The sequence below is a fragment of the Erigeron canadensis genome, chromosome 4, assembly GCF_010389155.1.
Source record: "Erigeron canadensis isolate Cc75 chromosome 4, C_canadensis_v1, whole genome shotgun sequence".
Classification (NCBI taxonomy): domain Eukaryota; kingdom Viridiplantae; phylum Streptophyta; class Magnoliopsida; order Asterales; family Asteraceae; genus Erigeron; species Erigeron canadensis.
In genome coordinates this window covers 31758581-31783249 of record NC_057764.1, presented here as the reverse complement: position 1 = coordinate 31783249, position 24669 = coordinate 31758581, and the positions used below count along the sequence as shown (strand labels likewise).

Below are 24669 nucleotides of genomic sequence, written 5' to 3'. Positions count from 1 at the left end.
TTAAATAAAAAGAGAACATAAAATCATTTGTCATTTGTGTTCGAAAATAGGCACTCGAAACAACATACTCCAAAGTCCAAAAGATTCAAATCCCACAAATTTTGAATAACTAAAGATAAAACATTGCCATTTCCCCCAATTATATCCGACCCGAATAAATTCAAGTCGGGTCAATCTTTAAATTTCTGCCAGAAGTCTACAACCACGGTCGCCCATAACTGACTGAACCCACCACCGGATTTTCCCTCTCTTCCCAACTACGGTATATATACATATACATATATACATATATCTATCAATTTTTTACTTTCTTGACAGAATGACAGGTTAGGGCAAAATTTAAGTTGTAAACAGGATTAGGGCAAAATTGAACCTTTTTTCTGCTCCCAATATATATCCTAGCTTTCCCTTTTTGTTATTTTGTATGCTGAACTTTAAAACCAACTTGTATATGTAAAAATGTAAACTTGGTTATGTAGTAAGATTGTAAATTTTTTTTTGTTGTTGTTGTTGTCGGCGAAATGACGTTTATATAAGTTGTCACGTCATAAAAACGGGTGTTTAAAAGTTGCATTTTTAAAACTTATATGTGAATGTATGGATAATTTCAGTTCGTTGTTGTTGTATGTAAGACGTCACACATATGCAAGTTGTAAGAGGTCAGATATATACGATAGTAGCCAACCAAAAGTAAGTCATGTCAAGAGGCGGATACAGTAACTAAACGGGTATATGTGGATACATTTTGGTGTAATTAGCCCTTTATAGTTTCGTTTTTTGTGTCACATAGTTTTTCACTTCACCGAGTTGGTGATTGTATTTTTTTTTTTTTGTACGTAGGAGTCATTAAAAGTGGTTATGTGTACTGTTTAACAACAAAATGACATTTAGAATCTTTAGATATTATTATATAACTATGTCTAGCGAAACCCTTGTTATAATGTTAAACGTTATGCATGAAAATGCTAACTTTAATAGTTACAAAGTGACCCAGTTGGGACACAAAGCCATCCTTTAGACTTAGTGACTCGTATGTACAAAATGGGCGACATAAAATAGTAGTTGGTAATATATGGGCAAAAACCCCAATAGTTATTACATTGTGAACTGCTTCTGTAACCAACTTATTTTCAACCACAAAACCTACATTGCTACACACGGATTATGAACTTTACAGGAGAAAGTTTTAACCATAGTAAAGATCAAAAGTAGCATAATTATGTTATTCTGTGTATGAGCTGTAGTTGTTATCATATGAAGACTGATATGTAAATATAATGTAGTTTGTAGTGATACGAGAGCGTAGAATTGCTGAAGAAAACAGTTGAGATTAATTTGGAGATGATCTGCTGATATGAATAGACCATCAGTTAGGCCACGTCCCTTAGACATACACAAGAAGTTACCTATATTGAAATCTATCAAAGATTTTGAAGATGACGATACTCCAACTTCTACCCGTACACAGTTGCTTCGCCTGATTGCAGAACCTGACGATACACAGGTTGAATTTAGCTTTTTTGCAATAGTAACGTTTAGTTTATCAGGAAATGTACATGTGACTTTTTGCCGTGCTCAATAGTTTTGGACTCATGGCCAGGAACTGTATGTTATCTTATTTATAGGTACAACAAGTTGCTAGTAAGAAAACGGTTTCTGAAATACCTATTCCTGAATATGTTATTGTGGATACATATGAAAGAGACTACTCTCCAACTTTCAAGCAACCAACATCTTATTTACGTGCAAGGGGAGGTTTGTGAACAACTGGGAACTGTTGATTTTCGAACTTAATTGATGAAAATGTAACTGATAATATATTAATTATTGCAGTGCGGGGTGAGATTGGAGAGTTTGTTGAGTATGATCTTGACAATGAGGATGAAGACTGGCTTGAAGAGTTCAATAAGGAAAAAGATATTCTTCCTGCTGAAAAGTAAGTTCCAGGTCTTTACAATACTGCTCTAAAGTCTTACACAAGGCTTGCTCATGCTAATTTGATTATTGGAGCAGATTGGAGACCATTCTCTTCAAGTTGGAGGTATTAGATCATAAGGCAAGAGAAAAAGCAGGAGTTATAAATCCTACACTTGGTGCGCCTGTACCTGTACTTTTGACATTCGATGCTGCTGTTGAGGTAGTAATTAATGAAATATTCTTAGTTGCTCACATAGGCTCCTCCTGATACTCTTGTCTAACTCATACTGTTTTTATATATTTATTTTAATAATGGTTGGAGCATTGATCATCGAGTTAATTTTATCTTGTTTTTTTGATAGGCTCTTCAAGCTCTGTCCATAAAATATGGAGTGTTTCAATCTATCTACAACTACTGGAGAGAAAAGGTGCAACTTTTAGTAGTAATGGTTAATATGGCCAACCTTCTTGTATAAAGAATTTGGTAAATAGATTGATTATATGAACTTTTTATCTGGAAAATTCTCCCTTTTTTTCCGGATCATCATGGTTTAAATATGTAATTCTGATTTTGATACACCTCAATCAAATATTCAATCCAATGTCTAAAAGTTACTTCTACCTTACTTTTTAATTTTCCTGTCAACCTATCTATTCTATCTTTTTTGGTATTTACATAAGAACCTGGTTTGAATGAGAAGTATATGCAGAAGAGTTTGCATATCTGCACACGTATATATTTCTATCCTTGTTCACATAGCTGCTTTGTTCTAGCAGTGTTAAAGGTTGCTTTTCTGCAATTACTCCAGATTTTGTTACTTTTTTCTCTCTATGCAAGACTCTCTTAATCCGTGGTTGATTTTAAACAAAGATCTGTAACTTTATTGTGGTCAAAGTATAGAAAAGTCATTCTTGCATTAAAACGAAACTTGCATTTCCCATTTTCTGCTAAGCGTTTTATACTTAAAATGCTGTTAACATTTTTACTTTTTTTTTTTGTCAGCGAGAAAGATGGCAGAAACCTGTTTTGCGGCATTTGCAGGTTAGTATCTGATTGTGGCTAAAGAGGTGTTCAGATTTCAGTGGCTTAAATTAGGGTTATTGTCTTCTTCTTTTTTTAATCATCTGTTTTTTGGAAACTAAAACCGGATATAACTTTCCATATCCCAGGTGAACTTAGACTTAGGGGTGTAGAAATGAGTAGAGCTTTTAGCGAGCTACTCGAGTTTAAGCTCGTTTAAGTCGAGTTTGAGCATGGTAGCTGTCAAACTCGAACACAAAGCTACCACTCGCTTAATTTCACGAGGCAAGCTTAACAAATTAATATTTGGTGCGGCTCGTTCGTTTAGTTATTCTAGTCGAGCAAGCTATTCGAGCTTCACGAGCCCAATGAGCTTAGTTATAGTGAGTTTTATGAGTTTTGAAAGTATAAGATTAGTTTATTCATAAATGAGATTATTCGAGCTCGAGTTTGAGGCCTTGAAATATGGTTAAGTATAAATGCTAAAAACATGAACGACTGGTGTGCTCTAATAATAACTAAATATTCAAGCTCAACCCGAGTAATTATAAAAGGTGCTGAACCTAAGATTCCTGGTACTCGACTCGACTCAGCTTTTTGACACCCCTGTCTTAAACTAGATAACTTTCCGTTTAGCTGTATCAACCAATTTGTTATTATCTATTTTTATTACTCACTTAAACATCTGTTTGTTAATTTCATTGTTTGAACTTCATGATTTCAGCCTCCTCCACCAGTTAATGATACCAATCCATACAATGTATTTAGACCAAGGGAAAAAGCTCATAGGCTTCATACAAGAAGAGTAAGTGGTTTGAAGTTTTAACCTTTCCCTGTGATACTACAATGACATATCTACATTCAGCTTTTTGTTGTCTTATGTTCAGATGCAAAGAAGGGAAAACAACGTGCAGTCATTTGAAAAGCTTCGTCAAGTAAGTTTTGCAACCACCTTATCTATATGATTCTTATCCATAATAATAAGTTTATGTTCTTCATAATATAGTTATTGCTATTCTGCTTGTAATTATGATTAATTCTCAAAACACACACGCACTCACACATTTTCTGCTATATGCATATCCAACCTTTTCTGTTACCTATCTATTTACAAACCATATATTCATATTGATGTATCATCTATTCTTATTTCATGTTTTAATGTCTTCTTATCAGGTCAGACGTAATCTTGAGCAAGCAAAGCTTTTGCTTGAGGCTGTAATTAAGGTATCACTATTATCTCTTGGCCAACTTTTATTTTGTTTAAAGCTGTTTTCATTAGAGGTTCTAATTTCAACCAATTAATATACAAGTGTGTCCATCCCGGCTCTATCTCCAGTGGGTCAAATAGATTTTTCTAAAAAATCAACTAAAAGAGGACGCTGCTGAAGTTGCATTAAAATGCCTGGAAAACATAAAAGCTTTTAAATTGCTTTACAAATATTTATGCAAATTCAGGTTATTGAAAATCATTCTAATTTGCTGTATTAGAAGTGTTTGCCGTCCAACCTGACCTAACCTAAAAGTTACTCATTCTGACATGTTACCCAACCACCCATCCCACCCATTTAGCTATGCGAACAAGTAAAATGTTACTTTTGATACAGAGGGAAGAGAAAAAAAGAGAAGTTATTGAAAGTGAAGTCACCCTTCAAAGGATCCACACAAAGTACAAGGTAAGTTGATACTCATAATTTTGGTAACATATCTGTACATAATCTTAAAGTGTAATTAATGGATCTCTACTTTTCAAATTCTGGATTTTCAGAATGAAACAGAGCTCCTTGAAGACAATTTAGCCCTTCCTGGACCGCCATCTTTTCTGTCCAGGCTTGCTTCAAGCGAGGATGAATTTGTAGAGTTGGATGATTATCATCAAAACCGTCTACAAAATCATGCTTTGATGGACTCGAGATATCTAATGCCTTCTGGGGGAATGATGAAGCGGGAGTTAAGACGTCCACCTGGGCCGTATTCATGGCTCCAGAAATTGGTAACTTTTTTATGACCTCTTTTATTCATGTTCTCTTTGTTACCATATAGGCATATTGGAGGAGGGAATCTTGACAGGTTTACATATGAATAGGTCAAATAAGAAGTAGCTAAAAGGGGACCTGGGATTGAACGGGTCTTAACTCTTCTAATGTTTAATTTTAATGCATACAACCTCCTATGTCGATTTAATTCAAAGACCTACTAATGTAATACGGAGTAGTTTGTTTTTATGATCACCATTAACATTATTATGTATAAAAGTTTATCAATTGAAAAAAAAAGTTTATGGGTCAACCCAACCCGGTTGGCCAGTTTTGACTTGTACTAAGAAATGACCCACTTTGACCCCGTTACCCAACAAGGTTCATTTTGAGTTTTATTAAAATGGCAATTTCAACTTCTACCCAATTTCATCTCTGACTGATTTTCAACCTCTTGCACGGCCCATCTGACCTTACTTTTCTTTACTACCTTATGTTAAAGTTTGATTAAGATTATAATTTAGTGACACCTAGGAAGCATTTGAATAGGGGTGTGGATTTGTATACTTACGATTTTCCATTCAGAATGTCCAAAATTATTGTTTGGTTTGGTGCATGTGTCTGTATTGTAGATGGGACACAACCTATAGCTGATTAAATAATAATGACTTTATATGTATTGTTGGTATTTTTGCAGGATCCACTTGAGCCTATATTACTTTTCACAAAGCCTCTGGATCCAGCAAAGCTAGCAGCTGCAGGCATTGTACCACCACCAGCCACTTCTGTACAAAATGGCACATCATCACGTACATACAATCCGCGTGGTAGGATTGGTAGAGGGGGAAGAATCATATTCGATAGGTGGAATCCACTTATGCATACCCCAATTGACTCCGGTGATTCTCTATATGCACCCCCATAATCATGACCACCAACACGTAACCGCTCTTTTATTCCTACCACCACGCCATACAATCACCACCACTACTAGGTTGCTGCATATATATCGGACGATCGTGAGAGTTCTGTATCCCATTCATGTTAGATTACATAACACTAACAACGGTTCTACAACTTGATGGTTCCTATGTGGTATTCTTCTGACATTTCAAGTGAATCATGTATATATACGCCTTCTTTCTAAAAGTAGCAAGGTATTCACATGAAAACAAAGCCTTTCCTTTTTGACATCTTTGAATGTGTTCGTAGTTTTAGAAAGCTGATGTCGATTAGCTGTTATGCCACAACGCTTTTGTCTTGGCGCTAGTGCTACTTGGGATGTAATGTTACTTGATGCTTATTCTAGATTGATTTTATGGAATTTTAATAATAAGAATCATGGGTATTGAAATCTTGCCATTTTGGGGAATGTATCTTTTAGGCAACCAGTAATCCTAATTGAGTGTACGCAAGCTCAAGTGCTCAATAACTATTAGTACACAAACTTCTAAAGCCATTAGGCTGCCCACACTTTGCCCTTTATGGCATTGACAACTTGATGTCAAAGAAACTAATATAATCAAAGTAATTCTTTATGGCCTTTACTACTTGTTTGGTACATATCACTCTCTTATCAAACATATAATGGTATTTCTAAGGGTGAATCCTTGTGTTAAAATGTAAAGTACCATCTATGTAAATAAAATGATGGATATACTACTTGAGGGTGTTAGACCTCTCTCTTTGTCCATCTTTTCTATACGTACTTACGTCGATCTATAAGCACACGCATTTTATTAGTGAAGCGTGACACTTTTCTTGTGCCCCAAAATATGCACCTAAAGTTTATTTTAGGTTATAGCAATGATCAAATAATGACAATGTAGAAACAAAACATGTTTCATGAGATATTTCTTTAACTAAATGTCTATAGTACTCACAGTTAATTACATCTAAGAGTTAGATTTGTTAATAAAGGTCATCTAATCTGCATTGGATAGTATTTCATGTGATTAAGACATAAACTTGATACGTGTTTGGAAATTTTATATCGATATATTTATATAGACACAGATAAACTTGAAGCAATGGCCAACTTCAACAAGCAAGGTTAGGACCAAAGAATACTTGCAAGGCATATTCTACTTTCGTGTACATATAGGGGTTATATACATAATTATATGTACAAGCCTATATATACACACACACATATCCCTTTGAATATACACATACAATTAAACAGCTTGATTAACTAATTTGTACCTCTAAGCCTTATTTGAACACATCTAAATCTAGAGACAAAGAGATATGAAGTTGCATGGGAGAACATTTGTGATCACATTTTTGGTCATACATTGTGTCACGATTTTAAGTGTTGCTAAAGAATTTGATTTTTTTTACTTTGTTCAACAGGTTTGCTCTTAATACTTTTAGCCACAATATACAACATTTTTGGTTGTATCTTGTTAACATTATACAAATACAATAAACACAAATTATATTTGCAGTGGCCTGCATCTTATTGCGATTCAAGGCGAGGTTGTTGCTATCCCAAAACTGGGAAGCCAGAAGAAGATTTTAGTATACACGGGCTTTGGCCTAATTACATCGACGGAACCTATCCATCTAACTGCGACTCATCCAACCCTTTTGACGATTCAAAGGTAGTGAATCTAATCACATGTGATAATCTTCATATAAATAGTTATTGATCAATCAACCATATCTCTATATGTGCATAGGTTTCAAATCTTGAAAGTGTCTTACAAAAGCATTGGCCAACACTTGCCTGCCCAAGTGGTGATGGCTTGAAATTTTGGCGTCATGAATGGGAAAAACACGGAACTTGTGCTGAATCTGTTTTCGACGAAAGTGGTTACTTTGAGGCCGCTCTATCCCTTCAGAAAAAATCTAACCTTCTCAATTCTCTCAAGAATGCAGGTACAATTTATGGACAAACTACAAGTAGTAATTTTGTTTTAAATCACACTTGTTTGCATAAAACTTTTATGAAACATAAAAATATTATATGGACAATTATGTTTTAAAAGTTATTTTATTTGACATAATGTTTGAGATAAAACATCATGTACATCGATACATTTTTATGAAGTGGCATAATATAAAATGTGCATACATAGTACAAATTAAATATGAAAGAAAAAGAAATTAAACCAATATGGTACTCAAATTGGATGCAGGAATAAAACCGGCTGATGGGAAGTTTCACACAATGGAACAAATCAAAGATGCAATAACAAAGGGTGTGGGTTATGCCCCATTTATAGAGTGTAATGTGGACTCCTCAGGAAACCACCAAATATACCAAGTGTACCAATGTGTCGATGCATCCGCTTCTAAGTTCATCGAATGCCCAGTTTTCCCTCACGGACGACCCTGTGGAAATAAGGTTGAGCTTCCTTCATTTTCGTCTGCTTCAACTCGCGATGAACTCTAGAGTCCTTTGATACATTTCATCGTATAAATTCTTTATTGGATATCTTGATCTTACTATTGGTGTACTAAAACATCTATATGACAAATTCTAATAAAAGTATCATTAATAGAACACTAACTGTGTGTCAATGGGGTTGGTGGCCCATTGGTAAGTTCCTTGACCTTGGAGGGATCCACCTGGGTTCGAGTCTCACTTCCCACATTTGTGGGGTGGATTAATAGGGATTTTTCGAGTACTGGGTTTCATCCAGGCATGCGTGTAATTTAGGAGCATGAGTTATTAGAATATCGTTTAAAAAAAAAAAGAAAAACTGTGACATTTGGTTTACTCTTGCTATAGTTGGGCCGGTCCAATCTGGTATTTTACATGACTCAAGCTCTCTGACTATAGCAGGACAAGCCTACATGCCCATTCTTTGGAAGTCCAAATTTATATGTATTCACCTACTAGTTACTAGCCCATGAACATGGTTTTAGTTTTTAGTTTGAATGAAGGTTTTCTTTTTCTTTCTTCAATTCAAACGAAAAAACATGAATATAAATATAACAAAAATAAAAATGAACAAACACAAACATAAAATCTGTTTTGTACATGTTCATGTTTGTTTCTACACTTTATCTAATAAATACGAGTATAAATTTAGATAATCAATTATTTGATATTAAAAGCCTTTAGATTTTATCCCAACATTAGATTAAAATGCAATGATAGTTAGTTAAACGTGATGATAAAGTTTTTACTTATAGTACACAAATATAATAACAATAAAACAAACATGTTAATCATTTTTCACATTTTTATCTATCTTATATGAAAAAATAAAAGTCAAAAGAGAAACAAATAGTTGGGTAAGAAGCGAATTCTGGGTCACTTTTTCTTTTAGATCGATCGAGAAATCAAGTAAAGAACAAAGGCAAATGATTAATATTCTTTTGGAAATCGAAATTATTGTATAAGTACAATGTGTAATGCATGATATACACATCATTATAATAATAAAGGTTTTTGTCATAATCAATGTATGTACAACTATATATAAAAGGTGGTTACAACTAAAATATGCTTTGATCGACAAACTCAAAAAGGTCTCCCATTGTTTTTCTCATGATTACTATATTTATCTTATCTTTTTAAAAATTTATTTATTTTATTCATTATCTGATTCATTCGTGCTATCCTCGCTTAACGACATTAGTTGATAGTGTTTGTATGTATAAATAAAATAGTAAAATACCTAACTTAATCAAACATAAGGCTTAGCATATAGATTTGTGTCAAGATGAGGCGGCCCTGCTTGCGTGCTTCGCCTATTATTTTAAGATACCAAAAGAAAATTTTGGATATAATGTTGAAAGAAAGAAAAAAATTGTTCAGTGTTGTTTTTTCTTTTTTAGATTTTGAGTCTTTCAATTTAAGTAGATCCTACTTTTACCTAACTAGACAGACTGTTTTTATATTCTACTTAAAAGATTTTTCAACCTTTGGTTATAATGTTGCTCGTTATTTATCAATTAATAAAATAAAATTTGTTATATATTTGAATTCGTTTGAGTAACACAAACATATTATTATGGAACGTAGTGGGCAATTTGAAAGTAGTTCATAAGTTTAGCTATGAAGATATTTTATTTCTTAAACTTTTGAAGGTAGGATTGAGCTGCACATCACAATATATTGAACCAACAAGACCCCCCATGAGCCGTCGCTATAAAACAAAAGAGTAGCGCGTCGGCATTTATTTGCTTTAGAACATGTAATAGATAAATGCCAATGGGCTACTCGTAATCCTAATCCATGTTAATTGCTTATATAATAGTACAGTTTTAGGCTTTTAGCTAAACAAGTTATGGTTAATCATATATATAATTAGCAGTGAATCAGTTATCAGTTAACCTGATTTAATTTCTTGCTTAACATAGTTTTGTCTGTTTTTCACGTGAATATTCATAAATCAATGTTCACGTACAACAAACATTGTGAGCATCTCATATAGGCATAGCTCATAATTTTGCAAACAAACATACAAAATATAAAGTAATCATAAATGTTGTGCCTTGTGAGCATATAAACACGTTCACATACCTTCCAAAATACATATTTATATACTTCTTTCAATGGAGATATAGATATACATACTATATGATATTGATATGTTTTTATCTAAATAGCATCCATATATAGCATAAACCTTTCATCCATCACCAATGTCACATAAGACCATCAAAAGTTTTCCCCGATTGAACTCATACTTCACTTGGAGTTCAAATCCAATGTGTTTGACCTTGACTCAAAGTCAAAGTCAAAGTCATCCACATATTGACTATTCAAATCAAACTTCTTGCAATCTTTCTGTAATCTTTTCCCTTGACAATTACCATCAGAAATTGTACTCCCACTTCTCTTCCTTCCATTCTTTAGATTACTCATTGCACTCTTTTCCGCGGTGTTCATATCCATCAATGACAAAACAAGATGATCGTTTTCGTTTCTCCCAGAACTCTCAGACGATGTCAAAGAGCTTTCCAATGATGATTTTGTTATCGCGTTTTCTTCAATGTCCTTTTTTAAGGTTGAATCTTCTAGCTCAGTAAGTACTGATAAAGAACTCGGACATCCATTGTCCACCATTGAAACTAAATGTGAAAGCTCGGCTTTCGCTACTTCCACTTCTATAGCCGATGAATTGTACCCTGCAAGCGTGTCTTGGGCTTTTCGTAATACCGATTGTAAATACTTCCCCTGTGCCTCAATTCTTAGTTGCAAATGTCTTTGTACCTGAAATATATATATAACTTTTTTGTTTATTACATTGAGGTCTCATCTTTGACCAAAATTTTAAAAGTCCGTATAAAATTGACTCCTGTATATACAAGTGAAGTTCATTGCTTATTTCAACCCATATCTTCTTTTAATCATAGTGTTACGTGATTTATCTTTTATTATACTGGTCTCAGAATTGGTCGTTGGATGACCAATATTGGGACCACAATCATTCTTTATACATCAAATATTTTTTTCATTTTTACCATAGTATATACAATTTATTTTTCAGGGTACGCATGTCCATATATATACTGCTTTACTGGCTTCTATGTAGGCCTGTCCATATAAAGAGACATGTATATATGTATCATTCATACACAATTTGTACTTTTGTAAGTTTACTGCAATCAGAAGCATGACAGATCCAAGATTTTCTACTAAAATGAACTACCTAAAAAACTTTAGTTATTTTTTTTTTAGCCCATGCATGCACATTTATACTTTTACTAGAAACTTTTTTGGTTTTCACCTCTATTTGTTCATGAAGCTTCCTCTGTACCTCCATTTGCATCTGTAGAGCCTGAGCAATCTTCAAGCTTCTGACATCACAAACACTACTACAAAATAAGTTGTTTTTCTAAATTTTTTATATATTACATATAGATAGGAAACTTATAGGTAAAAAGTGTATTACTCGTTAATTTGATTATTTGGGGTTATTTCATCGTTGTGATCGGTACTAGTGGTATCACTTCTGTGATCATCTGCAAACTCTGCATCAAAATCATGACTATAATTATAAATTGTCACCAATTATATGCTAATGCATTCCAAAAAAAATGATCATTAATTATAAGTATACACAAGAAAAAGTTAGTTAATTACTCACCTTCTTGCATACTTCCACTACAAGCGGGTGATTGTTGAGCCTTTCCCAGCCTATATTTCTTCATCAATACAGAGGAAAAAAACTTAGCATATATATCACATAATAATACTCGTATTATTTTGTTAACTAATTTGCTAATTAACTATTACATAATTAAGGTTCAAAGTGTACCTGCAAATGACTCTTTAGGTGGTACAGAGTAAGCCCATGAATGCCCATTACTCTCATTAAAGATTTTGGTGTAGCTTCTGTTTAAAGATTCAAACTTTTTTTTAAAAAAAATCCAACAAAAAGATTAAGCAAAGAAAATTTAATTTCATATAGAAGCATTTGTAAAATACTTACTCTCTGGGCCTCCAAGTTGCGAAACCGCATCGATAAATCGTTGATGAAGTTCAGGAGTCCATTTGAGTCTAGGCTTAGCATCACTAGACAATACCAAGTTCAAATCTTGGTTTTGAATATTCTCATTAGCCATTGTTCTTGAAATAGATAAAGAAAAACAGAGAAAGTATATAAATAGGTGTATATGTTGTATTGGTGATCAAACATAAAAAAAAATATATAGGATTTGGTTAAATGTGGTTTGATAGTGCCTGAAATATGTGGCACTTCAAATTAGTCTTTTATAAGAGGGGGGGTAGGAAGGGTTGGTTGTTCTCACACCATATCAGGAAACACATGTGGGGTAATGTAAGGTGAAGGAATATATGCTCTCTCATGAGCTGTGTCTCTCTACCTAGCTTTCTCTCAATTCACATTATTATTATTATTTCATGTATCCACAAAACCAAAGAAGAAAAAAAATAAATTAAAGTGGTACTATATTTTTATTCATTTTTCCTTTGACTTGAATGGCATGAAGAGAATCTTTAATGGTGCAAAAACAAAGAAAGCAAAACACTAGTTCCATTTTGAAGTCTTAAAAGGAGAGCAAAAAAAAGTGCATGATTTGTTTTTATCTTCATGTTTTCCATTATTCACTCCTCACATTCCATGCCACATCTCACAAAGTTCACATTATTTTCATCCAAACACTTATCAATTTTGGTCATGCGTATTTCATCCATGACAGGATTGAGTATTGTTGTTATCATATCCGTCAATAAATATCAATTCTAATTTATGATTCTCAATGAGCTTTCCATGAAATGCGAACATGTTTTAAACTCTACATGAAATCGTTCTGATTGCTTGTTTTACACCATTGTCTCCCAACCGTATGTATGGATCACAAATAGGTGTAGGAAGATGCGTATGTCGCAGGATGAGTGGTTTTTAAACCCTCTTCTGATTTTGTTATATTTATAATAATTTGTTGTTAAAAAAAATGCGAACATGTTTTTTACTTTTTTTAAAAAAATAATTTTGTTTATCTTGCTTGATTTGTAATGAATTAAGTGAACCCTACCATGATGATAATGGGATCAACTTTCTAAAACTGCAAGGAAACTTTGAAGAAAGGGGATTTATTTACATTAGTGGGATGGATGATTTTTGATGGATATTTTTCTTTTAAAGATTGAAAGGGATGGCAAATGAGCTAGTTTTTCTTTATCTTTTATTTTCTTTTTTCTTTGATTTGCCTATTTTTGGTGGATGGTGTGTTGTGATTGGCAGATTCCCTTTGTTGTTTGTAGGCTTAGGGGAATCAAAGAATCCAACAATAGATTTTAGGACAAATTTCTTGTTTTTATGCCATCAACTACTATTTTATATATTTTTCATGAAAGAAAAAGAACAAAGTGATGAAGGGAATAAACCAATTCATCAATGACTCATTATTATATTCCATCTTACGACCATGCCAACATATTATATTAATTATACATACATGAACACATATCTCCAGAATGTATATAGATAGTGAATGAATGACTCATCGTATGGATGGAGTTAGAATATTTGTCGAGTGAGTTTATATCATAAAACTTACGATTTTATGGATACATTAAGTCGAGATTTATATACAAATTTTTTTAAAAATTTACACTAGATAACGTACACTAGATTAATCATCACCAAAGTATTGTGTTCGTGGGTTCAACGTAACATATAATCCTAAATATTTATTAAAATTCAAATTACAGCCGGATGGGGTATTGTTTTGGTACTTGTTTAGGTTTGATTAATTAGGTAATATTATATATACTTTAACAAGCTAAACGAATATGCTTGACTCCTAGATGCTTTTTGTTGGAAGGAACAATTGATAGCTTATGCTCGTATTTGTAAGCGTATGTTTTCACACAAGAGGTGTTATTATAGTGATGATAATTAAAGTTTGCATATTGAACATGCGTCGAAAACTTACTTTTAAATTTTAGACTCATTTACATGGAATATTGAAAATCTATGTGTCAAAAATGGTTGCACTAGCTAGACATGCATGTTTAATCCTATGAAATTTTAGCCTATATCCCACTATAAAATACTCGTAATTAAATTTTAGACTCGTGTCCAATACTGAACACGGGGTTTACAATGTTATTAATATTAGATCTTCATACATTAAATTTATAAAAATTTATAATTTCAAAGTTGAAGATATACATAAAAACTAACTATTACTGATGTGACCAATTTATACCTATCGCCCACATCATTATTGGCCATTATATTAAGTATTTTAAGTCGATTTTATGTGCATTTGGCACATTTTCGGATATCTTATTGGCCTAGAAGTTGTTTTGTAAGATCGAGAGTTGTTCAAGTAAAGAAAGATAGAAGAATTTTGCAAGTTTTCATGATGGAAAGGGAGAGCTCGGATCAGTGAGTTTACACTGCGACGCAGTGAGGACCAACCAAAGCCACTGCGCCGCAGTCGTCCAAAGGAAAAGCGTACCCAAGTCAGTATATATGGACTACGACGCAGTGAAGCCTCCAATAGCCCACTGCGCCGCAGTGGCTGCACGGGAGACAAGGGTTTTGACCGACTTTTGCATCAGATTCGTGGAGGGGTATAAATACAAAAAAAAACCCTATTTTCTAGATTTATCAAAAATCTTTCTAGGAGCTGTTCTACAAAGGTTCTTCAATCTCCAAGCAAGTTTTCTTAGGCGGATTCATTGAAGATTCACGAGCACTCATCTAGATCGTATCTACTTTTATTGTCTTGCAATTTTTCATTTTCTCAAACGATTGGTACATCATGTTTCTCTTTCATTTTAATTATTATTTTGAATTGATCATGAGTGGCTAAACGTTTAATCATCCACCTTGATGTAACAAGACGAATTATGTGATTGCAATATTTTTAATTCAAAGAGTTGATTTATTTATCGTTGTTCTGAGATCTTGATGATTAAATTCTTTTAAATAATTATTATGATATTGGTTGTGTATTAATTCTCCGTTAGTGTTACTAGTTGAATTGATATGTGATTTTAAAATAGTTGTTTGTCTATAAGAAATTATCACTAGTTCATGGTATGATAGTGAATATCATTTTAATAAAATAATTATTTTGTCAACGTAATTTGTAACGGTTGGTGGTACCACGTTATTTTTACATAGGTTCAATTGGTAAATTGATAGTCAGTCAAACTAATTATTGGAAAAGTTGTCTTGGAACCGGTGGTACCGGCTTGGGTAATTTGACTAGTAATTTAGGTGATTTGGTGATTTGTTCATGGTTGGTGGTACCACGTGAGCATTTTATCTTTTCACGATTATCTTTTCAGCTCAAATGAATTTGGTCTTAATTAAATGCAATCACATTTGAAGTCGAGTGAAGTCAAGGCGGATGATCTCTAGTTATATTCTCTGAAGTTTCTCTGTTTTTATATGATCTGTGTTTTTCAAATTGAATTTAATTTAATTGTCAAAAGGAGATATTCAGTAACACCCCGTTTCCCAAACTGCTTTACTAAACAACTAGTTCGAACCAATCCCTGCGAACGAACTCGGACTTACTTTTTACTAAATTGCATACGAACGGGTTCACTGCCCGAGAGTGTGTTGTAGCGAGTTCAAGGTATTTCTAGATATAAATTTTAAAGCTCAATTTTGCACATCAATTACATTTTAATATAAATAAGGTTATGAAATAAAAACAAAATAATATAACAAATAAACAGTTGTACTAACAACCTGGGTGGTTGTTTCAGTCTCGATAATTAAACTTTTCCCCTCAAACAACATAATATATTATACTTTTTTAAAGTTTTATAAAAAAAACAATAATTACTCTTAAAATATTAATATACTTACATTAAATTTAATTTATTTTTAATTAGTTAATTTTATATCTATATGATAGAACATTTTATTGGATATATATTAGTTATTATTTTATTGGATATATATTAGTCATAATTTTAATGGATAAATATTAGCTATTATTATTTGTTTATTATATTAAAATTATTGGGTAAAAAATGTAAATTTGTGATGTAAAACAAAAAAGTGTAAATTAAAGTCAAAATTAAAAATAAAAGTTAATTTCAAGAAATCGGGAGCTGTGATTGATCGATAAGTTATTATAGCAATTGTATTTTAGTACGAGTATAATAAAAGAGTTTTTGTATAATAAAAGATACTATTACATATATGACTCGTTAAAATAATAGCCCAATACGAGTTAACTAATGATGGAAATTTTATATTTATTTAGTTTCATGTATTGAAATAAATATGTTAAACATAAAATTATCTAATGTCAATAGATATCTTTTTTTGTAAATTGATAGCGTGTTGTATTAATGTTTACTATTGTAGATTTGTCCCACATTGTTAGAGGTATAAACATTAAGTGTGTTTATAACGAGAAGTGTTGGATGAATGATAATTTCTTATAAGGGGGTCACACCCTAAGTTAACGAGGAGGGTGCGCGACACCCGACACAACCGCGCCCACGACCCAGGTCATGGGAGATGAGGCGTAATGTGGCTAAGTGGTGTGAATGGTTCAATTCCTGGTTCTACACTTGCTATAACCTAATTTCAATCATACTGTTTAGGCTGTTACAGTTCGTTTAACAATATCCTCTGAGTGTCTTGTTGTTTCAATTATATTTTTTTTTGTTATAATTCGAATAGTTAATTTTATCAATAAAGTTTTATTTTGTGAATGATATTTCCACACAAAAAAAAAAAGATAATAATAAAAAAAAAATAAATTCAAATCGGTTATCTTTTTTCAAAGCTTAATTAGAAAAAATGGTCTCACGAAACAAAATGTCAAGTAAAGCAAACAATATTAGGCCGATGTATGAGATTGCTGCTTCTTTTTTTAATGATAAATTATGTGTTTACAAGAGAAGTTCCTAGAAAACATGTGTTAGCTTGTTTTTGTAAAAAAAAATACAAAACAATCAATTCTAACATGATTTGGCACACTGCTAGGTTTGCGGTTTCCAAACACCATAATCAAGATAATCTTTCTCAAAATGCAGTCTAAAATCTAAATATTCTTCAACCTGCTTAATTTCATATAAGTTGTTATCTAATATCTACCGTTTGTTGAATATGTACGTATGCAGTTTATATTGAATATGTATCATGTATCATGTCTAATAAAAACTACCGTTTTCATAAGTTATATGCAACTCAATACCATTTTCGACGACATACGAGGAAAATTGGAAGGTAAAATATATAATTGACAAAATTACATTGTTATCTCAAAAAGTGAAAACTTTTCTACTTGATCACGTATCAATCGATCGTAATCTTTAATTTTTTAGACACGCTCTTAGACCATTTTTAACCTACCACACTGAAACTTAGTTTATTGATGTCATATTAGCAATACACTGACTCACCACACTGAACCAGTTTTAACATTAACCTCCACACTGAATTCTCAGTTTATTGGTACCACATCATAATTTATAATTATTAAAACAAATTATATCAAATAAAAAACATATTTTAATAAACTAAAAACTTTTTAAACCGATTTGTAACCCTTTGTAAATAATATTCATAAACTTTATAAACAAATTATATATAGTTATTTAAAACTTCAGGGGTCAAAATGAAAAATTGAGTTTTATATAAAAATAACACTTTGACTTTGTGTGGTCTTCGTCTTCCTTATCCGAAGCCTGCAACACTCATTTACTTGTAATAATCTTCATTCTTTTAAAATTCTTTGTATTGCAGCAAAAAACAAAACAAAAAATAAAAACCCAAAAACAAAACAAAATAAAATTCCAATATGCCATCTCTCCCAACGTATTGGTCACCACTTTGGCCAAATACGCTGACGAAAACGCCGAGTACATTAACCCAATACGCCGAGACTTCGGCATTTTGAATGCAATACGCTGCTTAATACATTTGGGTTAAAGATGGTCTTATAACAAATATATGATGCTAAGCTTGTCGTTTCTTGAATGTGTAATTGTGTATCATTTAATATATCGAGGCTAAAGTGTCTGTTACGCTACAAATGATATGGGTCCACTTAGTTGATTACCAGTAAGTTTTAATTATATTCCGAACTCATCCTTCAAAACCACTATTTATATCATAATATTCTTATTATATTTAGACGAAAATGGGATCGTCTTATATGCACGACCACGTATGTAAGTGCACACACAAGAAGATAAAATAAAGATTTCATAGTGCGAGAAGATAATTGCCATAAACTATGTAAGATCCATCCCCATGTGTATTTTAATAATAATGTACAACATAATCAAAATAAAAAAAGAAAAAAGGTTAGGTAAAGCATTCAGTACCTATCTTAGATAAAGCAAGAGGATTATGTAAAATTTAAAGGAGATTATGTAAAATTCAAAGGTTTAATTTGTAACTTTATTTAAAATATGCAGTACGGATCATTTTTCCATAAAAAAAAATAGATATTGTTTATATAAGATATTTTCATTATCAATCACAGTAAAGGGGTTATTAGATAATTTCATTATTAATCACAGGGAATAGTTATGAGAGGCCTTCACGTCCTGCCAATTCGTGATAATTGGCTCCGATTGTGTTCTCTTCCTCACAATCAAGATCATCTTGCTGTCTTTCTTTCAGTTTATTAAAAATACTTGCGATTTCCAGTTTTATTGTCCTAAAAGTTATAGTCTGTCTAATATGGTTTTACCACTATGCCTATCTTAGCAGTTAGCATCCTCATCACTGCCACTTAATTTGCTCCTATATTTTTTGGGATCGGCCCACACTCAGACTTGCACAACATGATAGAAAAGTAAGTAAGCACCCAATGTTGTTTTTTACAAGTTTTGGATCTCAATATTTTAATTATGTATGGGGAGGTTAAGATGTAGACAACTTTGTTCTTATCACAATAATGTAGAAAGACTGATGTAGACAACTTTGTCTTTATAATGTAGAGAGACTGCTTCCAGATTCTGCCTAAGATAAAAATTACAAAACATAAGGATAGAACCTTTGACTTTTGTTTTCAAAACCACTTATACAAAATTCCTAGTTAAAGGGACTTGTACCCTGAAAATGTTAATAATGTAAATGCAAAAACAATTCGGGAAACCTTTCCTTTTGATTCAGTTCAACTCATTTACGTCACTATGGAATTTACGAATAAGCCCATGAAACTAATGATTCCAAATATTCTTTCTTATAATAAAAGTAAGCTCGCCCGTAGAAGAAATATGGAAAAGGAAAAGGAAAAGAAAAAGAAGAATATAAAGCAAAGCCCTACACATATATGCATAAAAGTCATCCAAGAAAAATATTATTCCAAAGAAACATGTTTACTTTTCTTTTTACATGTCTCAATCCCATTCCCAGCTGGGAACAAGCAGCAAGGTGATCGAAGAACATTTTGTGAAAAAGATAACGCACCATAATAAGAAACAACAAATCTATATCTTGATAATGGCAAACACAAGAATCAGGAATTTCAGAATTTCATTGAATGCTTAGAATTTTGTTAGATAATAGTATGAATTAGTTATAGCTAGGTTCAACTGTACATGTTTTTGTTTTATAGTATCAAATTAATTGTTTATTCCCGTCATTTTTTTTTTCCTTTCAACTTCATGTACGGTATTTTCCACGCCAAAGGAAGGTTGTCGGACTAAGTCGTGCCCTAGTCTGACATGACCGATAATCCTACCAGAGTAGAGTTCAGTCCCGTCTTATTACTTATTGACTCTACTGACTATAGATTTTATTTATTATTTAATAAAAAAAGGTTTAGCTCACTTATAACGGATAAGAGACTACATCGTTGTATGTGTATTAACCAAAAATAATATTGTTGCAAATTAAGAACATTAGATGTTGAACTAGTTTTGACTCTTCAAGCCAACAGCTAAAATCCAATTGTAGCTACAAATATTAGCCATTTGTTTGGAGAGATATATGGTCTTGGTCAATCTCAAAAGGCTAAATTTTGAAGCACTTTTTAAAAATATTTTAACTCATACGAGTATACAGGTTTGATCGATGGATCGAATTGAACGAACAAAGTCTAGACTTTTCCTTGTTCAATTTACCAAGAATTGAAGTTAATTGTAAAATGTACACAAAGAAAGGATCGAATGTAATTATTGATGTAGGTTTTTATAGACAATTATTTGTGGACCTCTAAAATGTTGAAAATACATAAGAAAACAAGTGCTTGAATTGAACTACCTTTTCTTTTTAATATAAAACCAGGTGAAGTACTTGTGAATTGTGATGGTGAATCCCCTTTTCTAGCTTTTAAATATTCTACGAGAAGATTACCCAATATGCCCCTTAAAGATCATGTTATTTCCAATAATGAATATGTAAATGCAAAAGTCGTGTCATTGTTCTGTTACATATATGCAAATGCAATTTTGACAATTTGGTGCGTTCGAATCAAATTATTGGATAATTATTAGCTATTATTCTATCAGATATATATTAGCTATAATTATTTATTTATTATATTAAAATTATTAGGTAAAATGTGTTAATTTGTGATAAAAAAAGTGTAAATTAAAGTCAAAATTGAAAACAAAAGTCAACTTAAAAAAATCGAAAGTTGTAATTGGTCGATAGTATTTTATTATACTAAAAGATATGACTGGACCAAAACGTCAATGGATATGTAGTCGTAGCTATAAAAATAAAAGGTAAATGGATATCATATAGCTATAAATTGCACTATAAGAGACGATCTTACTAATTTCACGGAAGATAACTAAACAATAGACAAGGTCAATTTACGAACTATGATAACAACCATATATGTTTCAGTTTGTTCATTTGAGGCTTGAATTTTTTTTGGAAATTAGAAGATAAATCTTGGTCATTAGATTATCGCTTCAAAAATAAATCCCAACCCTTGATATCCCTCCCCTTCCCGTCGTCTCCTTCCCCCACCACACACACACACACAAAATCTGACTCTCACTCTCTCCCCCGCTTTTCCGGCAACTTCTCTCCGGCGACGGGATCTTGAACCACCGCCATCTCCACCTTTATCTCTGACCGGTGACGGCGACCAACTTCTCCTTCTTTTTCTCCGGCGATACAACCACCGGCAAATGCAACAACTTCGCCGGAAAACTTCAAATGCCGATAAAACCTTCGTTCCTTCGAATTAGAACATCACACTTACACCAAAACACTCACAATCACATCGCGAACAAACCCTGACCAAAAATTAGTCCGATCTATACTCGCCGGAAAACTTGAAAAACTCACCGGAAAAATTAAAAAACACTATAGCTTTGTTGTTTCTTCGAATTAATGCATGAAACTTGTGCCAAATTAATCAGAAACACATTCCGCACAAACCCTAGCCAATAAACATTGTTTTCGAGCTCGCCGGAAAAATCACAGTGTCGCCGGAAAAATCAAAATCCACCATCTCTTGGATCGCCGCCCATCAAATCCATACCATTCCCATATGCATCCCTTGACGGTCAGTTTAGAACGGAAAAGGGCCTCTGGCCCGTTCCGTATCCACCCGAAAACGAAATTGATTAGCCGGAGAAGATTCGACGTCGTTAGTGTCTTAGTGATTACCATCAAGCTTGATTTGGTTTGACCAATCAAATATGATTAGAAAATGTAGCCGGAGTAATTCGCCGGAGTAACCAATCAAGCTTGATTGGCTTGAGCAATCAAATATGATTGGACAATGTTGCCGGAGTAATCCGCCGGACTAACCAATCAAGCTTGATTGACCAATCAAATATGATTGCACAGTCGCCGGAGTAATTCATCGGAGTAAGCAATCATGTTTGATTGGATTTTGATGATGGTCGATCCAAGGGCTTAGATTAGTCCCTTGGTTTCCACCATTTTTTAAGGATCTATATGAATACAACCTATGTTTTATATATCATGTTTCCTTTAGAAATGAAATCCGAAACTTTGTGGCGAACCGATGGTTACTAATTGTCACTTTGGGTAAAAAAAAGTTGAATATATATTGTATTGCTCTTAATAAGTATGTTAGTTTCATTTAATCATTAAAAAAAAAATCGGTTCAACTGGTTTATTAAAAAAAACCGCTTACAATTAAATTGACGGACCGGCTAAATAACAGTGCAAACCAACTTACTCGAACCGTTTTCTAGAACATAATGTCGGAGAAATTGAAGTCGGTCCCATTTATCAAAACAAGCCATCTTCTGGTGATATATGGCTGTAATTTTCATTAACTTTTAGCATTTACAATAGATGAAAGTATCCATCAAAAACAATATCAAACAAACAAATATGGATCATTTTTTATAGATAGAGTTGTCAATTAGTTATTACTCTTTTGATAAAAGTTTGTTATCTCATCAATTATTATTCTTGTACTAGGGCCCATGAGATTAGAGAGAGATCTTTAGCAAATCCAAAAGGGATTAAAAGATAGAAGATGAGAAATATATATGGGCTCTTAAAGGAATCAAGAAAAGTGGAACAAAAGGAACTATCACCATCTTTACAAAAGCTATATTATCATCGTTCATTATTCTTGTATTACCACCATAATCACATAATGACGTATGCCATATGTCACTATTTGGTTGATACATTTGGAAAAATATTCTTCCCATATCAAGGATAATTTGGTCTTTTACATGAAGTACAATCATGAATGCACAAAAATATGAAAATTATAGCGATTATCACTTATGTCATGTAATTGTGTGTGTGTAGCTGGTCAAAAATAGAAGTTAAACTAATTATTATTGATCTTCAAATGAATTGTTGTGTTTACAAACAAATTAAATGAGAAGAAATACTATATGAACAATTCATTTAAATAAATTATACAAAACACTATGTATGACTTGTATCTTTAGCGAATTTATTATATATTATATTATACAAAATAACATTATTGTCGATAAAATTCAATCATCAATATTTTATATGGGTGTAATAAGTTTGTGACTTTTGACTTTAATCACTAGATCAATAACAAAATTTTCCTTTTATACATAGTCGTCTAATAAACATTTTTATTGATAAATATTTCTAAGAAACTTGTAAAATTTGTACATGTTTTACCAATTATTGACTTGTTTACTGGTAATAGCCGGTTAAATGCATTTTAATAAAGTTGTGACGCGAATATTACGTGAAAAAAATTAAAGAGTTTAATCATCAGATTACCAACGAATTTTTCATTTGTACATGGTTGGCCAACAAACTTTTAAAATTTATACACAACTCACCAATTCTTGACTTGTTTTATCAATTACTTGATGTGACACTTAGTTGATAATGACGTAGACTAATAATAAAAAGATATGGATTCCAAATCACCAAAGATTTATATAAGAATCAAATGCTTGTTTTATTTTCCCCGAAATTGGCATGAACGCTTAATTGAAACATGTCTTCTTCACCATCTAGTATCCCTAACTTGGAGAAAAGGGGGGGGGGGGGGGGGTAATGGTGTTTGTGTATTTTTCCTGATTCAGAATTGATATCATATTTTATAAATTTTAAAAGTCCGTTGGGTAACCATGTACAATTTTATTAAAAGAAAAATGCATTTAACCGACTATTAAGGGAACAAGTCAAGATTTTATGAACCATGTACACATTTTACAAGTTTGTGAGGAATATATATCAATAAAAATGTTTGTTGGGCACCCATGTACAAAGAAAAAAGTTCTTTGGTGATCTAGTGTTTTTTTTTTTTTGAACATCGAGTTAATAGTTAGTAATTATTAGTTAGCATTTGAGACATCATATTAACATCTAATTGGACAATATGCAAAACTTAAACCATGCATGTCCGGAATGAAACCTATAACTCTGGAAAACCCCAAATTAATTCACTCCTTCAAATTTAGTAAATGAAATTCGAATTTTGATAGATTCTTCATTCCAAGATCTAAAATCTTAACAATGACAATAATTTGTAAATAAATGTATGTTCTTCTCAACGAAATGAGAAACGCCGGTATATAGTGATGATTATTTTGATTTTTGATCAAGCATATATACATACATACAACATAGTCCGTTACAATTGCCAAACAGAATCTAAATAAGGGGCACATCTTATCAACGAGCCCCACATGTTTGATGATGTACACATAAGAATCATATGAGAGATATTCGTTAATTATGTTACTTTTGATCATTTTGTTTATCTTTTGTTGTTAAAAAGTTAACCATGTTTTAATTTTAATTCTATATATAATTATATATAATACATAGAAAAAGAAAAGAAATTATTAAACAGAGATATATGCGTCCAACAAAAAAAATAAGTTGCATGTAACATATTGATGCGGATACGGGTCGTGAAGGCCCATCCGTAGGTCCA

The 24669-nt window shown here is 32.3% G+C and overlaps 3 protein-coding genes across 6 annotated transcripts; 2 read left to right on the top strand and 1 right to left on the bottom strand.

Moving 5' to 3' along the window:
* Positions 1-49: 49 nt before the first annotated feature.
* LOC122596249 lies at positions 50-6276 on the top strand. Its single transcript, XM_043768799.1, has 13 exons — positions 50-262; positions 1284-1504; positions 1626-1755; positions 1834-1936; positions 2014-2137; positions 2280-2345; positions 2921-2959; positions 3663-3743; positions 3826-3873; positions 4115-4165; positions 4546-4614; positions 4707-4931; positions 5612-6276. Exons 2-13 carry the CDS (start codon positions 1355-1357, stop codon positions 5837-5839), a joined length of 1314 nt encoding a protein of 437 aa, XP_043624734.1. The 5' UTR covers positions 50-262; positions 1284-1354; the 3' UTR covers positions 5840-6276.
* A 788-nt stretch (positions 6277-7064) lies between these two features.
* LOC122596129 (intracellular ribonuclease LX-like) lies at positions 7065-8425 on the top strand. Its single transcript, XM_043768650.1, has 4 exons — positions 7065-7269; positions 7365-7520; positions 7599-7797; positions 8058-8425. The coding sequence occupies exons 1-4, from the start codon at positions 7165-7167 to the stop codon at positions 8312-8314; spliced, it is 717 nt and encodes a 238-aa protein (XP_043624585.1). The 5' UTR covers positions 7065-7164; the 3' UTR covers positions 8315-8425.
* Positions 8426-10320: 1895 nt separating this feature from the next.
* Positions 10321-12579, bottom strand: LOC122596210 (myb family transcription factor PHL8-like). 4 transcript variants are annotated; one of them, XM_043768745.1, is made up of 6 exons: positions 12312-12579; positions 12138-12214; positions 11967-12024; positions 11772-11850; positions 11607-11694; positions 10321-11089 (listed from the first exon to the last, which is right to left on the bottom strand). In XM_043768745.1, the coding sequence occupies exons 1-6, from the start codon at positions 12442-12444 to the stop codon at positions 10565-10567; spliced, it is 960 nt and encodes a 319-aa protein (XP_043624680.1). In that variant the 5' UTR covers positions 12445-12579; the 3' UTR covers positions 10321-10564. The 4 variants fall into 4 exon arrangements, with proteins under 4 accessions (XP_043624680.1, XP_043624681.1, XP_043624684.1 ...); XM_043768746.1 differs by having other exon boundaries at positions 11607-11691; positions 12312-12578; XM_043768749.1 differs by having other exon boundaries at positions 11607-11673; positions 12312-12578.
* Between the last annotated feature and the right edge of the window lie 12090 nt (positions 12580-24669).